The sequence below is a fragment of the Podarcis melisellensis genome, assembly GCF_964234715.1.
Source record: "Podarcis melisellensis genome assembly, chromosome: 9".
NCBI lineage: Eukaryota > Metazoa > Chordata > Lepidosauria > Squamata > Lacertidae > Podarcis > Podarcis melisellensis.
Genome location: NC_138541.1, coordinates 34,419,080 through 34,436,584, shown reverse-complemented (window position 1 = coordinate 34,436,584; position 17,505 = coordinate 34,419,080). Strand labels below are relative to the sequence as shown.

Sequence of the window (17,505 nt, the reverse complement as noted above, 5' to 3'; positions counted from 1 at the left end):
CCAGTTGGCTTAGTAAATAAGCACAATGCCTTGTTATGTTATGTGAATTGCTGAGTGTTTACTAGGCTGTTTAAAATAGCTCTCATATCACAACAAATACAGTTTGAGCACCTGTGGGAGCTAACAGGTTTATCTGTAGGCAGTTTAGCTTGTGGATGTAGTTACTCTAATTCTGCATCTGAGGAGCTTGTGTTACTAAAGATAATCCATACAAGTGAAACAAATATGTGTTCTCATTTCCTCTTCCTCTCCCGCCCCATGCCACATGTATTTACATAGCTTATTTTAGTTGTTCTTATTGCTTCATATGCCTACATAACAAGCTGTAGCAATAAAGGATTTGGTTAACAACAATTGTGCTCAGTCACTCTGAATGGGATATATATTTGAGGTGCGTCACTCTCCTGGGAACACACTGAATTGATTAGCAAGTGTTAATCCACACCCAACACAAAACAAATAAAGGCAAGATCCTTTCAAGCCAGGATATGGCATGCATCCTGGGATACATGCTTGTCCAGATCTGTAGTTATCAAGAGTACCTCCCCTGCCAAAATAATGCTTTAAGTTTCTGCTATAAATTGATTGGCGTTGTGTCAATAAATTTGGCATCTATTTATTTTTTTAAAGGATGAGTCAAATACTTTAGCATAGTATGCAATGTATATAATAAGAGAGCCCCAATCCTGGCTTTGCTTTCATAAAGTAAAGCAGTTTTGTGAGCCTGGAATTTGGAGCAAAGAAGTGGGCAGGGATTGAGGTGCTTAACTCTTTCTCCGCTTCTACATTCATAATAGCCTTAATGGGGAATCATTTTCAGCCTGAATGCAACTCTCCAGGTGGCAGAGCCGTCTTTCCCATTGGTGTTAGTGGTTCGTTGCGCCAGGGGTGTCCTAGCGAGTGGGGGAGCTGCGCGGCTTTGCTGGCAGCCTCCCCTTTACCTGCATGCCCACCAGCTGCGCCTCACCAACTATATGGCTGGCAGGCATGCAGCTTCCTTCCCAAGCCTCCGCAGGAGGAGAGCGATGTGATGCCCGCAGAAGCTGTGCGCAGCTTCCCTCCCAAGCCTCTGCATCTGCTAAAGGCAGCCCTGCTCCCGGCCGTTGTTCTCCTCCTGCTTCTTAGCGAAAGGCAGCACACAGCCTTCCTGGGCTGCCTTCCTGGGTGCCCCGATGCCAGAGAGCATGTCCACCAGCATGTTTTCCTGCTTGATCGCTGCCACCACACTGGGGATCAGGGTGTTGGGGGAGGCAGAGGACATTTTCCACCACCCCCTCCCTTGTTTTGGAGTTGCCGGGGGGGGGAGCACTAGAGGGATCTTTGCACCATGGCACCGGATATGCTTAAGACAGCCCTGCTGCCCAGTTCCCTTACTGGACGATAAGGCCACCAGTGGCTACTAGCCACAATGCCTATCCTCTGCCTTCAAGGTCCTGGGAGCCATGCATGTGCATGAGCCCTGCTTGAAGGTTTCCCATGAGCATCTGAGTGTCCACTGTGACAACACGATGCTGGACTAGATGGGCCATTGACTTGATTCTCCTGTTCTTCATACAGTTCTTGAGTACCTTTGCCTGGCTGGAATTCGTCCTTGGACTGTAATATTACCTCTCACTTGCCTGTCTCAGCTTCCACCTAGCCAAACCAGTTTGCAAAGACACTTCTAGCTATGGTTTCTAGTTTCTCAAGACACTCGACACACTTCCTCCACCGAATGCAGCTGGGTTAGTCAATATGCTGCCCTACAGATGTTGGACTACAACTGCTATCTTGACCATTGGCTAGGGATGTTGATTAGGGATTTTGGGAGCTGGATTCCACAACATCTGTTCTTGCTTTGTTTAAGAAAAGGGTGTAAACCAGAATTGGTTTAGAGCAGGAACCAATTCTAACATCACACCAAGCCACGGTTATGAAACACCAAGCCCTATAGTGTTGGCATATGTTCTATGTATTTGAATTATACGTATTTGAATTCCAGCAATTGTTTATAGCAATCGGTTTTCTCTGCTTGTAGATTTTTGTGCAAAGTAAGTTTCTTTAGGGATAGTTCCTCATTTTAATAAGGCCTGGTGACTGTGACCGTCACAAAATGTAGAAATGACGCTTATGAAAACCTCAAGATTATGAGCCAAGAAAAAGTCCCAAAAGCACAGGAATCGCAGCTACCAAGAGCACAAAAGGGAGAACAAAAGAACTTGTTCCTGTTTAAATGAATTTCATATATATATATATATATATAATCATTTTTAAAAAGAGTGCAAAAAACGTTTTTCTGCTTGGCAGAAGGGTAGTCACAAAAGTTGTGTGAGTTATATTTTCTGATGTTACAGTGTTCACATGACTAGACTGTTCACACAAGCAATTCATAATTGCAAATGTTATCCAGCCTTCATAGGATGAATACCTTAATGACAATGTCCTAAAACTCTGGAAGTAGGGATGGGCAAATCTATTAATTTCTGTTTTTCTCAGCTTTACATATTTTAAATGTTGTTCAGTTCTCTACATTTCCACATCAGTTTGCATTCATGAAAATTCACCAGCAATTTGGCATGTGTAATATATTTGACACAGCCTGACATGTCATGTAGGCATGTATACTGTAAATAATCTCCATATCTACCTGTAAACTGACCAACCTTTCCCCCCTTTCTTTCTCTATTGCAGCCCTGCTGCCACAGCAGTGATTTCCCTGGCATTTGGACGTTACATGTTGGAACCATTTTTTATCCAGTGTGAAATCCCAGACCTTGCTATTAAACTGATTACAGCTATGGGAATCAGTAAGTATCAGTTTTTAGGAGAAATGGGCTGAAGCAGGTGAAAGGCAGAAGAAAGCAAGAATAAATTCTGCACTCAATTAATACAACTCATACGAGACAAATTAAAAATGTGAATTTGTAACTGAATTGTTTTAATAGTCTTAAAACAGACTGTTCTCAGAGATACTTCATGATGACCAAGGGGTTTATATTTGAGAGTGGGAAACATTATGAAATCAAACACTCTTGCTAGGAGTTTGAGTTGCAGTGGCTGGGTAAGGCTTTTCTTCTGAGGTATGGTAAAGGGTGAAAAATAACCCAGTAGGGTAGGCAAGGTAAGGTACAAATGCAGAAAGCAGCAGCTGGCTGATATCTTTTATTCAGACTAGAGAACTGACCAGATATGGCAATGATACTTATTAGATAGGTGAAATCTGTAACTGGAATTACTGAATCTGTCAGACTCAGAGCTTTCATCCCTAAATCTTCTAAGACAGCTTCTTGCTGAAATAGAATAGCTCTGTCTTTCTGGCCCACTGTCATGATGGTGCAGGCAACAGGGAAATGATGTCTACTCTTTATGATCCAAGATGTGGGACACTTGGCACATGACACCTGGATTGTTTTAGATTGCCTGGAAAAACAAAACACGTTAGTGGTTGGCAAACATTAGCTCAGCTGCAGAGTCTGAAATTTTGTGGCTTGTTTAGCACTGCAGAGTTTATGGCCTACTATTGTAGACTGGGAGGAACCAGTTATTTAACTAGTTGAGATGGATTGGTGTGTCCAGACTGATGAAGACTCATTGAGAAAAGCTAGGCCTATGATGGGCAGTACTTGCTTACATACTTTCAAGGGCCAGTCACACAAACTTGTGATATTTTTCACTCTCACACTTAACCTTCCTGTTTAGTGTAAAGTGAAATGAGTAGGTCACGTTGTAGTCACAGGTGCATCTGGGGGACACAGTATTCCAGGCCCCATGGTGGTGAAGTTTCCTTTGTCAGTAGAGTATTAAACTTCTGATTATGAACCTAGTCAGTGTTCAGTATTTAGAGGTCAGCAGTGCAAATTATGGGCTATGGATACTAAGTCCTGTCTGTGACCTTTGATATTATTGAATATCAGTTGTTTCTTGACCAATGTGGCAGCTGGCAGGTGCTTCAATATTTGCTCCAGTTTTTACACATTTATCTTCTTCCCAAGCCCCAGCAATTATGCAGAGACTTGATATAGGGGTGAGACTGAATATGAAAAAGGTGACTGTAACTGAATCCAGTAAGGACTGAAATATTAATGTATTCAGGTTATGAAGAGAGCATGGCTACTTGGCATAAAGATGATTTTGGTCTTTTTACGGAGGTCACTACGCAACATAGATTCCACATGTGCTCTAAAGCAGTGTTTCCCAACCTTGGGTCTCCAGCTGTTTTTAGATTACAATTCCCATCATCCCTGACCACTGGTCCTTCTAGCTAGGGATGATGGGAGTAGTAGTCCAAAAACAGCTGGAGACCTAAGGCTGGCCAACACTGCTTTAAAGTCAACCTCTGGCCATCCTCTGTTGAGCACAATTAAATCTTCTTGGGTTTGGCATAGAAAGTCAAACCTTGAGTCTGGATATATCTCAGAAATCCCCTTGTTCCACATATCCGTTTGCCACAAGACTGCAATATTGCATTGACTTAATATAATGGCAACTGGACCCAAGATTGGATGAACTAGGGCCACATTTTATTAACAACATCTGTAGGAGAAATGAAAAGAACTGGAAGCTATACTTTGAACAGATCCATTAAAATCAATGGAACTTAAGTTAGGGCTTGATATATGTTCCATTGATGTCAATTGACCTACACTAAGTGTGAATAAATCTGGATCCCTAGATTACATCTTTTGGAAATTATATAATTACGTCCTGTGCAAGCGACATTGCCTAACAAGTGAGCAAAAGGGCAAATCTTCAATTTCTGTTTTCCAGCTGCTGCACATATAGTTTATCTATCTATTACAGAACTCTTTGTACTAAGAATATGCCGAAATAGTAAGCTGGGCCCTTATATTAACAGATATTACAAACAGGCAGCCAGACCCCACATTAGAAAGGAAATTAAAGGCATCAAGAAGGAGTGAAGTCATGCAAGACAATTCTAGTTACACAAGGAAATGCACTCATTTTGCATTTTCTTCAGTTGGATTGTCCTTGAACTTCCAGGTCCCAAAGTTATTTGTGAGTCTGCTTTTCCACCAACCCAAAACGTGGAGAAAGAATCAATACCTGACCACCTTATTTCTCTCTTAATTATGTTAAAACCTAAAGGCTCTATCTAAGTAATTGAATTAAAGTTATGAGCTTTAGAGGTTAATGTGGAAAATATTTCATGGAAAGATAATAGTAAAACAGATGTTTGATCCTGCATTTGCCCCTGGGACAGCGTTGGTGGCTGGATGCAGGAAAGGATTTCATTGTAAACATTTGCCTAGTGTTTTTAATTTGACCACAATGTGTGTATAATTTGGAATGGGATTTCATCACGATTAATTTAATGGGGCAATCTTTGAGATAAACCAGGATTACCGTATGTGCCTTAATTAAAAAGAAAGCATCAGTATGGCAGAAAGGTGGAGTCCTCCTAAAATAATGTCACCTGAGGAGGGAGATAGGAGTTAACAGCAAGTGGTTGGCATGGAGACCAAATGAGAGCCTGGGAGTGAGCTGGAGGAGTTGCTGCTTCAGAATGGAGTCTCTTTTAGGAAGCGCTTTGAGAACAAGGCAGGCCGCTGTCAGGAGAGACACTGAAAGATGTGCATGAAGAAGCAATTATAGTAAGGTGAACTGGAATGACTCCAGGATGAGGCATGCTAAACCCTGCAGGGCAAGCCTATTTGCCCTTGGAGAATAAAATACTGATCACCAAATACAGTAGAATGTCAGCCCTGCTTTGAGCACACAGGCAAGAAGAAGCACTATCTGGGTCCCTTGAGGGAACAGCACCATTACCTCTAATGAACTGGGATTGGGAGTTTGCTATGGATCACTTGCTGAGCTAAGGTAATGGTTTGAGAATTAGAATAAACAGGAGACCCACTAAGATAAACCAGGGATTTCCAAGCTGCTGCTCTCCAGATGTTGTCAGACTACAATTCCCAAAATCCTCAGCTCTTGTGGCCAATAGTCAAGGTTGTTGGGAGTTGTAGTTCAGATTGTCAGCACATGAATTACTGTGTCTAGAATGTCCTTATCCAGAGGCAGTTGCAATTGGTGCATGATCTTCCATTGGTGAATGTGCCACAGAAGCAGCTTGGGGTGGATCAGTCAGACTCTACCCTTCCCCCACAACAAGACATCAATCCTGATCCTTTAGGACAAGTCAGATTCTGTCTAGAATAGTCTGAATACCACCTTCATAGTCAGACAAACTACCACAAGCAGTACTTCTGTTTGGATGCCTGATGAATTCAATTTTTGTAAATTCCAATTTGTACTGTTCTGTCCTGATCTTCACTTCCTTGACTCGTGTGCAGATCAGTACATATTTTTTTTTACAATTTTGCAGTTCTGTGAATCATGCAATACAGTTTTTGGCTCACAAAAATATCAAAATATGTTTACATTTTTTTATTTGTATATTTGTGATAGAATTCCTTCCAGTAGCACCTTAAAGACCAACTAAGTTAGTTCTTGGTATGAGCTTTCGTGTGCATGCACACTTCTTCAGATACACTTCTTCAGATGTATCTGAAGAAGTGTGCATGCACACGAAAGCTCATACCAAGAACTAACTTAGTTGGTCTTTAAGGTGCTACTGGAAGGAATTTTTTTTGTTTTGACTATGGCAGACCAACACGGCTACCTATTTGTATTTGTGATAGAAAATGTTGTTATAATAGATTAAAATCACTATATTTATAAATGTTAAGTAGCTCTATTATTTTTTTTAGCAGTGCCCCATACATATCTCTAAATACAAAACTGACACATATGAGATTCCATATCCATTCCATACTTTTCATACTTCCATAAATATATTCTATGTAATTCTTTGTACCCCTACCTTGGTTTTTTAGTTTAACATACACACCCACACTCCACATTAAACTTAGGAAGATTGTGCAAACTTTGCAGGTGGATGAACACACTGATGTACTTATAAAAGCAAACCCCATGTGCTGTAATATTAAATGACACCTTTTCCCTCTTTTTACGACTAACTACAAAGCCACAACAGAGCAGCCACAAAACAGGCTGGCAGCCTCACGACCAGTTTGAACATGGCAGAACTTACAATAAAGCCTTGCTATAAATACTGATAAACTGTTCTCAAACAGATGCTGGCTTTTTCATTGCATTAAGCATGACTCACTTAAGAAGAGTGATTTATGATTCATTCCTTGGACTGCTCAGAAAGGAGGCCACAAGATGCTGTGTGAACTTTTGTCATCCACATAACTCAGGTTCTTGCTGGCTATTAACTAACGGAAAATCAAGCACATATTTCTGCAAGGCAGGTCGCTGTATTGAAATGTTGCTACTAAGTGCTCATAGGAGCAAAGATGCTTGGATTACTCATTCATCCCTGAGTTGTATAACTGTGTTCAAGGCAGAGAAGCTGAACTCTCTTTATTCTGATCTTTCCTTTAAAAGACCAAGTCGGTGTTTAAAGTCCTTTCATATACTTCACCATGGCTTCTTGTCAGCCTATATATCATTGTGCAATTAACCTGAAAGAACTGTGTTGCTAACAGATATTACAGTTTAATGTCTTTTCCCCTCAGCATATTACTGAGTTGCTGCTTCTCTCCCACCAAATCATCATTGGATTCCCAAACCTCTTTCAGGGATCATCTATATTTCTGTAAACACTCCCCCGCCCACTTTCCCCTGGGAAAACCCACTGCTTACTATTGAATCGGAGCAAATGTTCATTGGGTTTTCTTCAGATTGACGTTCACTCCAATTTCATGCTAAAGAGAAGGTTTTACAGGGGAAAGCCATTGGACAAGCTGCAAACCACTTGGACCCAAGGTTTCTTGACTTGGGACAAGTGTGGACAGGCCCTTAGTTTGTGGCATTGTAACCAAGGATGTATTCAGTTGTGAATCTAAAGAATAGCTCAACATAACAAACACAAGGTTAAATTAATCCTGAGGTTGTGAACTCTGTTGTTTCATGTTGAGGAAGCTGGTGGCCAAGTTGTGTAAAGGAGCACCACATGCTGTACACCTATAAAAAATTCCTGTACGTGTGACGATAATTGTGAATCAATATTCTGGCAATATGAAGCATTACACTAGTTCAGTATTTTTAGTATGCAAGTTCACAGCCTCCATCTTGGGTAGTCTGGATTTATAGATCTAACCAGGGCAGATACACAAGGCTGCTAATCTCCATGACTCTGCATGAATCTGTCTGCGCAGTAAATGTGATGGTGGTTTTCCAGTTAACCCAGCCTTCCAGTTAATCCTGAATGAGTAGCTGGACGGAAGAAAATAAACAATATTTTCTTTCTTTGGCTACTGATTGACCATTAATTGCCCCTTTCTTTAAACATAAGGATTAAGTCATTTAATTATATGCACATTTATAACAACCAAACAATCACTTCTCTGGGCCCAGTGCAAACTTCTAAACATGTTATTCTCCCCCTGTAATCCTTTTTCTGTTTTGGAAAAATTGGAGATTGGGTGGTGTCTTTTTAAGATTTTGTTGCTGTTGTTTCTTTGGTTTAAGCTCCTTAATCTGACTGCCTACTTTATATTTATAGCTGGCCATGGCAGCATTGCAATGTATATAATATATTTATATTTATACATGAAGAACAGATTCCTCTAGACCCCTTCACACATTACTCTAGTTCAGTGATGGACAAACCTGGCCCTCCAGATGTTTTGGGACTACAATTCCCATCATCCCTGACCACTGGTCCTGTTAGCTAGGGATGATGGGAGTTGTAGTCCAAAAATAGCTGGAGGGCCAAGTTTGGCTAGTTAATACAAGGTGGACTGCACCACTTGCCCTATTCCTACATTGCATGGTTTCCTCAGCCCTACCATTCATGTACTGAGCAAGGACAGGCTGCTTGCATAGACTTTCCCTATGCAGATGTCCATGCTCAATGTGTTTTCTTGCTCTCTTGTGGCTAGCCAGATGCCACTGCTCATTCCTGCTTGCCCTACATCTGCACCTGGAATCCTTGGGCATCTCCCAGGGCCCCAGCATCCTAGCAGTGACCATGCTGGTATCTACCCTGCCTCCCTGAATTCTTTTTCCCCCTGATTGGTCACTCTAGGCATCTAGCTGCCCTTTTAATTTCCCCAAATACCCTCAGCCTAGCATCACTTTGGAAGACTGTGAGAAAGTAAAAATGTAGCTACTGTGCAACCAGGTATCCTCATTATGGCAGGGGAGGAGTGTAATTACTAGGGATGTTAGAGAATTCTGACTGAAGCAGAAATGGGGGCAGAAATCGCCACTGTTTGCAAACAACCTTTCAGCTCAGTCATCATATATGACATCCCTGACGTCATATATAATAGCATCAGGCATAGGGCAGGTTGCTTGACAAAATGTCCTGGTGGGTGAAATAAGTGTGTTTTAGGTTAAAAAAAAATATGGTTTTTTTTTTAAAAAAATGTTTTAGATGCCTTGAGTCCTGGTCTGTGAAGTGGTAATTATTATTATTATTATTATTATTATTATTATTATTATTATTATTATTATATAACAACTACAAGTAATTGCATCACCATGCAAATAGGGTAGGGAGAAGTGTGTGTCTCAGACATGTGGAGGCACTTGAGGTCACCTGCTTGCTAAAGCTAAGCATGTCTGGACCTGGTCAGTACCTGGATGGGAGACAACCGGGTAACCACAGGGAATTCTGCCTTAGGTTCTAGAGGGAAGAAAGGCAGGATACAGATGCAAGAAAACAAACAAATTAATTCATCAGATGGAAAGCATGTCTGGACCTGGTCAGTACCTGGATGGGAGACGACCTGGTAACCACAGGGAACTGGGAGGGGTGGCTAACACCCCAGAGGACAGGATCACACGACCTTGACAGATTAGAGAACTGGGCCAAAACAAACAAGATGAATTTTAACAGGGAGAAATGTAAAGTATTGCACTTGGGCAAAAAAAATGAGAGGCACAAATACAAGATGGGCGACACCTGGCTTGAGAGCAGTACATGTGAAAAGGATCTAGGAGTCTTGGTTGACCACAAGCTTGACATGAGCCAACAGTGTGACGCGGCAGCTAAAAAAGCCAATGCAATTCTGGGCTGCATCAATAGGAGTATAGCATCTAGATCAAGGGAAGTAATAGTGCCACTGTATTCTGCTCTGGTCAGACCTCACCTGGAGTACTGTGTCCAGTTCTGGGCACCACAGTTCAAGAAGGACACTGACAAACTGGAACGTGTCCAGAGGAGGGCAACCAAAATGGTCAAAGGCCTGGAAACGATGCCTTATGAGGAACGACTAAGGGAGCTGGGCATGTTTGGGCAAGGTGATTGAGCGAGTGGTTGTTGAACAACTCCAGGCATGCCTGGAAGAAGCGGACCATTTGGATCCCTTCCAGTCGGGATTCAGGCCTCATCGTGGGACTGAAACTGCCTTGGTCGCACTGGTTGATGATCTCCGGCGGGCTAGGGACAAAGGTGAGAGCTGTTTCCTAGTTCTGCTGGATCTCTTAGCGGTGTTTGATACCATCGACCATAACATCCTTCTGGACCGTCCTGAGGGGCTGGGAGCTGGGGGCACTGTCATACAGTGGTTCTGCTCCTTACTCCTTGGCCGTGTTCAGAAAGTGGTGGTGGGGGATGAATGTTCAGACCCCTGGGCTCTCACTTGTGGGGTGCCTCAGGGTTGTGTCCTCTTCCCCCATGCTTTTCAACATTTACATGCAGCCACTGGGAGAGATCATCAGGAGGCTTGGGCTGGGTGTTCATCAGTATGTGGATGATACCCAGCTCTACCTCTCTTTTAAATCAGAACCAGTGAAGACGGTGAAGGTCCTGTGTGAGTGTCTGGAGGCGGTTGGAGGATGGATGGTGGCTAACAGATTGAGGTTGAATCCTGACAAGACAGAAGTACTGTTTTTGGGGGACAGGAGGCGGGCAGGTGTGGAGGATTCCCTGGTCCTGAATGGGGTAACTGTGCCCCTGAAGGACCAGGTGCGCAGCCTGGGAGTCATTTTGGACTCACAGCTGTCCATGGAGGCACAGGTCAAATCTGTATCCAGGGCAGCTATTTATCAGCTCCATCTGGTACATAGGCTGAGACCCTATCTGCCTGCAGACTGTCTCGCCAGAGTGGTGCATGCTCTGGTTATCTCCCGCTTGGACTACTGCAATGCGCTCTACATGGGGCTACCTTTGAAGGTGACCTGGAAACTACAACTAATCCAGAATGCGGCAGCTAGACTGGTGACTGGGAGCGGCCGCCGAGACCATATAACACCGGTCTTGAAAGACCTACATTGGCTCCCAGTATGTTTCCGAGCACAATTCAAAGTGTTGGTGCTGACCTTTAAAGCCCTAAATGGCCTCGGTCCAGTATATCTGAAAGAGCGTCTCCTCCCCCATCGTTCTGCCCAGACACTGAGGTCCAGCTCCAAGGACCTTCTGGCGGTTCCCTCACTGTGAGAGGCCAAGTTACAGGGAACCAGGCAGAGGGCCTTCTCGGTAGTGGAGCCCGCCCTGTGGAACTCCCTCCCGTCAGATGTCAAAGAGATAAACAACTACCTAACATTCAGAAGACATCTGAAGGCAGCCCTGTTCAGGGAAGTTTTTAATATGTGACATTTTAGTGTATTTTTCATAATTGTTGGAAGCCGCCCAGAGTGGCTGGGGAAACCCAGCAAGATGGCCGGGGAACAAATAAATTATTATTATTATTATTATTATTATTATTATTATTATTATTATTATTATGTTTAGCTTGGAGAAGAGGAGGTTAAGGGGTGATATGATAGCCATGTTCAAATATATAAAAGGATGTCACATAGGGGAGGGAGAAAGGTTGTTTTCTGCTGCTCCAGAGAAGCGGACACGGAGCAATGGATCCAAACTACAAGAAAGAAGATTCCACCTAAACATTAGGAAGAACTTCCTGACAGTAAGAGCTGTTCGACAGTGGAATTTGCTGCCAAGGAGTGTGGTAGAGTCTCCTTCTTTGGAGGTCTTTAAGCAGAGGCTTGACAACTATATGTCAGGAGTGCTCTGATGGTGTTTCTGCTTGGCAGGGGGTTGGACTCGATGGCCCTTGTGGTCTCTTCCAACTCTATGATTCTATGCAACATTTTTTTTTTAAGTCATTCCCTCTGCCCAAGAAACTCTGGGGAATTCTTTCCAGATTTCCCAGTGTTCTTTGGAAAATGTCATTGCAGTTGAACTGATACAAAACTGATGTAACTTAGTAGGTAATAGTCTTTTGCTCATGTACTTATTCACACTTAAGAATATGGAAGTAATTCAGGCTTCCCAAGAGAGCTGAAAGGTTCCTTATAACCACCTTGCTGAATGCACATTCCCCAAGGCATCTCTCTAGAGGAAACCACACAGAACCTTTAGGAGAAGAAATGAATGTGAACATTGAGCCCAAAGGGCAATGTTTTGCAGGGCCCATAATTGCGAGGATTTGGCACTCTGATTGTTTTATTCCATTGTTCAATGTTTTCAATGCCATACAAATCTGCAGTTAAATCAAACCAAAGATTACAACTGAAATGGGAAAGTGACATTAATTTTCAGTTTAAAGGCTGAGTTATACCAGTTCATCAATTATCAACACTGAATGGTTCTGCCAGGAAGGAAGAAACTTTAATATCTGCTGTTGAAAGCTTGCAAAGAGATTTATGGCTGGTAGAACGGCAGTGGTGGTGGGGGGAAAGGAGTGCTTTAGCAAAGGCATGTTGAGGAGAGTGGGATGATGAAAAAAAGTGTGTGGCAAGAAGACTAATGAAGGAAACGTTTATAAGGGTAACTCCACTTCTTCTGCAAATGCCTAGAATGCATGCTGGGGAAAGCTTTCCCTTGATGAAGCTTACGGTGCTTTTGGAGGGATGAGTAGCACTTTCTTTTAACTATTTTCTCTTCTTTTCCCCCTTCCAGCAATTGTAATGGTCCTGAATAGCATGAGTGTCAGCTGGAGTGCCCGCATCCAGATTTTCCTAACCTTTTGCAAGCTCGTAGCAATTTTGATAATTATAGTCCCTGGAGTTATGCAGCTAATTAAAGGTATGAAGTGAAAAGTAAATGCTATTTTAAGTGCTTTTATCTCCCCCTTCCCACCCTTGTCCCTACCCATATAGTGCTGAGGCCAGCAAAATCTCTTAATTAGTCTCTGCTTGTTCAACTTAAGCTCCATACTGTCATGTAAATAACTGGAAGTGGAACTATGCTGAGAAGAACTTATATTTACAGCAGCATGCTGATGAGAGCATATTGAGGCTGGATCCATAATGTTTTAAATGAAGGGCCAATGAGTTGCTCCTCTCAAAAAAAAATTATTAGGAGGGTAAATGCATTGGAACGGAACTTCCGATGGGACATTCAAACAACTATTTTATACTGTATTCCATTTAGCTCTGTGTGTGTATGCGCGCACGCATGCACACACACACACACACACACACACACACTTAGAAGACAATACATAATCTGTGAGCAAAACTCTTCCACAATGCTCTTCATTCATCAAATTCCATTGCACAAAGCCTTTCCTCCTGCAAGAGGGGAGGGGTTGTGGGCGGGATCCGATGCCTGCCTCATGCAGGGGGTGTTAGCCTCCTGCCACCCACTCACCTGGCTGGCGCACCATGCCCACGGGTAAGTGCCCAACCAGGCGGTTTGGAGGGGGCGCATGCACCATTGAATGCTCCTTGCTGTATAATTTAGAACAGGGCTGAAGGGGACTTCAAACCCATGGGGCAAATTCAGCCCTTGAGGTCTTCCTCAAATGTTTCTACCTCTCTGGACTGTGTTTCTTGAACTGCCATCATTCCTGTTGTTTGCCTGAATAGAGAGATGTGTTTGTGTAAACCTCTGACTTTTAAAAGGTTTTAAATACATCTTCTTGTGCAATCCAAACCCAGACAAATGGTGATTAGTGGCCTATGGATAGATGAAACAAGCCAAGTTCAAACAATAGCTTTTAAATCTGACTTGTTTCAACTAACTGCACAACAGGCTAAACTGTGGTTAATCTAAAAGAAGGGTAGAAGTTTCCACTTTCCTTCATTTGACCATGAGAAAGGAGGAGGATTGTGTGAACCAAGGCACATGTAGAGTTATTTTCATAATGCTAAACTGTGGTTATGAGTTACATCCAAACACAGCCAAACTCTTGATTTAAAATTTTCCAGCTTCTTCCTTCAGGTTTATATTCCCACTGATTGGCTTTTACTTTCAAAACTTTTCTCAGCTTATTCTTCTATGCTGTTTAAACAGATGGCTAATTCTTTTAAGTAAGGGTTACTTTGAATCTAATAAGATAATCATTGTGCCAGCTGTTTTTAATACCACATGTTTATGGATATAATATGAATAACTGTTATTGTATTGGAACAAACTGCAGTTTCCTGTTACATCCAAATACAAGAACCATGGTTTGTATAGGCTGCAGTAAATTAACAAACCATGATTTGAAACTATGACAAACTTCTCACAATTTTCCTTATTTGGACATCATTGAAAACTGCAGTTTGTTCCAAAATGTAAATGGAAGTTTCATATTTGCCTACTTTGCATATGAAGGAGGAAAAGGGAAGCTGAAAAGCCCCAGGAGCTGCTGGAATTGGTGCATGGCTACTCCCTGTGGTGAACCACTGAACTTCACATGACAGCCTTCTTAGTGAAGAGCCTGCCAAACTGACCCCACCTGCAAAGGTTCACCACTGGATCTTTCTAGAATGAAGGGACTGTCAATATATTCCTTTCCTAGCTGAGCCTTGATTGAGCAATAGGCCTCCCTCAGTTCTACTGTAGATTAATAGTAGGGAGAACAAATTAACTGTGCTGGAAGAAAATTGCTAAAATATTACAGGATGTGTTCACAGTGTCCAAATAATGCCCGTAGCAAATTTTCTGACAATTTTCTGTTATACGTTGTGGTGGATATAGCTTTAAGCTAACATATGTTTGTTTTGGGAATTCTGCCACTCCACCCCCCTCTTCTGAAGTAGAAAGTTGGGGAACTGTGTTCTGTAAGTATAACTGCGTGTGCTCATGAGGCAGGAATTGTTTTGTCAGTAGGTTTTCTTGTTAGCTGTTCTTAAAAATTAGCAGAACTGCTTTCAAAACAGTCTTCACTGGGAATTAGGGTGAAAGGGTAAATATTTCAAACAGCTGTGGGACATACAGCCTGTTATATGTTTGTAGCCACCTCCTGGGGCCTATTTCTAATATGTTTACCCTTAGGTGTTGGTTCTGATGGTACTGATGTAAGCTTAAATATAATGTGTCTTTTGCTAATTATTGTGTGTCATGTAGTATGTGAAACACCTGCAAGAGTATATCCATTAGATTGAATGATTATGCCCTTGTTTATCAAAGGCACTACTTTTGTATCCAGTGTTTCCATAGTTGTTACTTCTTGTATATGTTATCTCTTACCTGATCTGTGACATTTATTGCAAAGTTGTAAGAGCTTTGTTGAAGTCTATGGATGTTCATTTGTAGCCAGATGGTGCTCATTTGTAGCCAGCCAACAGAAGGATGCCTCTCTTCACATGCTTCTGATGTCCCATTTGTCTAAACTTAAAGCAGGGGTAAAAAGGTAAAGGTAAAGGGACCCCTGACCATTAGGACCGACTCTAGGGTTCCGGCGCTCATCTCACTTTATTGGCCGAGGGAGCCGGCGTACAGCTTCTGGGTCATGTGGCCAGCATGACTAAGCCGCTTCTGGCGAACCAGAGCAGCGCATGTAGGTAGTCAACCTTTCTATACCTACCGTCCACTAATGCATATTTCTTGATGGTAAAATTTCCTTACTGCCCACCAGTGCTCAATGGAAGAAGGATTCAGCTTGTGCCGTGGAACCCCCTACCGCCCACCTAGAATCCTGAAACTCCCACTAGTGGGCGGTAGGGACCAGGTTGACAACCTCTTGTCTAAAGTATGAGAGGCTGATTACTAAGCTAGAATTAGAATGATTTTTTTAAGAAAAACAATAAATGGATTTATCTCATGGGTGATTATGCTGGTGATTTGCACTCTTTGTACAGTAAATTGTTGATATATATTTTAATCTGCTTTTCAGGAGAAACTCAGCACTTTAAAGATGCATTTGTGGGGAATGCAGCCAGTGTCAAAGGATTGCCTCTTGCTTTTTATTCAGGAATGTATGCCTACTCAGGCTGGTAAGTGGTATGACAGGTTGGATTACACTGAATGCCTGACCACTGTATGCTCAATATGCTATTAGGTAAATCTCAGCCAAACTGATGCCCTTTTAAAACTTGGAGCATGGCAGGAGTCTATGATATAGATGTTAAGCTTAAGAGATAGACGTAAGTGCTCTAGCATATGCTTTGTATGCAGAGGGTCCCAAATTCAATCCCTGGCATCTCAAGGAAGGACTGCAAGAGACTCCTGTCTGAAATCCTGGAGAGATACTCAGGTCAATGCAGAAGACAATGGCTATCTAAATGAACTAGCGGTTGCACTTTGTATGAGGCAGCTTGACAGTGCACTCTTGTATGTGTCTTCCCTGACATAGGCCTCCCATTAAGTTCAATGGGACTTATTTTAGGATGAGTGAATATAGGATTGTAGCCTAACTGACTTTTCCTGTGGTGGGGCCCACTTACAATTTTATGGGAGATTTTTGGGCACTCTGAGGTGTACTCAAAAGCCTAATCTGCTGTACAGAGTTATTATGAGTATTAAGTAACAATTATATTGCATGTGAAAAATTCTATATTGGTAAATAAAATTGATTTAATCTTTGCTTTTATAGGTTTTACCTCAATTTTGTTACTGAAGAAGTAGAGAATCCAGAAAGGTATGTTCTTCCCCTCACTTCCTTTTCTTAAAAAAACTGATCTTAAAAGTCCCACTGCTCTAGAAAATAAATTAATAAACCTATGCTCTTTCACATAATCTTGCATGCCAGTCAGGTTGCTTTCTCCTTGCAATGATGATATCAGTTTGAATATGCTTTTGTTTGAAATTTTGCTAATTATTAATTCGACCTGACCTGCGTAGGTGTGTATCTTTTCTTGTATACTGAAGACAAAAAGAAAGTAGTTCTCCCCATTTACAGCATGTCAGCAATTTTCTATGGGAAACATTGAATAGATGCCTCTGACATGTCACTGGGAAAGGATAAGGCTTTGAATGCAGATTTCACGGCATATTTAAATGTTGATTTGTGGTGTATAAGGTTGCTCAGTCGTAATGTGATCTCAGCACACTAAGGCCCAATTTAAATTTATGTGGAATACATCCATGGAAGTGTTCCATGTAACTGCTGTTTGTGGATGGAGGTTATACTGAATGGATGTAGAGTTGCCTTTGACTGGACTTAACTGTCTAGGGGCCCTTTACCTTTACCTTTACTAAATGGATTTGTGTGGATGTTATGTGAATGTGACTCTGACCCCAGAAGGTTACCCTTGAGGAAATGTGGGTCTCAGGGTAATAAAAGTTCTCCAACTCTGATGTGTAGGGTTGCATATTTCCCCCCTACATGGCCTTGTTATGTTTCTGAATATACAGTTATCTGCTGTCCTGAT

The 17,505-nt window shown here is 42.1% G+C and overlaps 1 protein-coding gene across 3 annotated transcripts in view; it reads left to right on the top strand.

The window, feature by feature from the left end:
- The window catches only part of SLC7A11 (solute carrier family 7 member 11), a 97,484-nt gene that overhangs the window by 49,483 nt on the left and 30,496 nt on the right, over positions 1–17,505 (top strand). For all 3 annotated transcript variants that reach the window (XM_081926105.1, XM_081926106.1, XM_081926104.1), the window contains 4 exons: positions 2,671–2,786; positions 12,881–13,006; positions 16,029–16,128; positions 16,728–16,772. In XM_081926105.1, the coding sequence (XP_081782231.1) occupies positions 2,671–2,786; positions 12,881–13,006; positions 16,029–16,128; positions 16,728–16,772 (387 nt within the window). The remainder of the gene's footprint in view (positions 1–2,670; positions 2,787–12,880; positions 13,007–16,028; positions 16,129–16,727; positions 16,773–17,505) is intronic.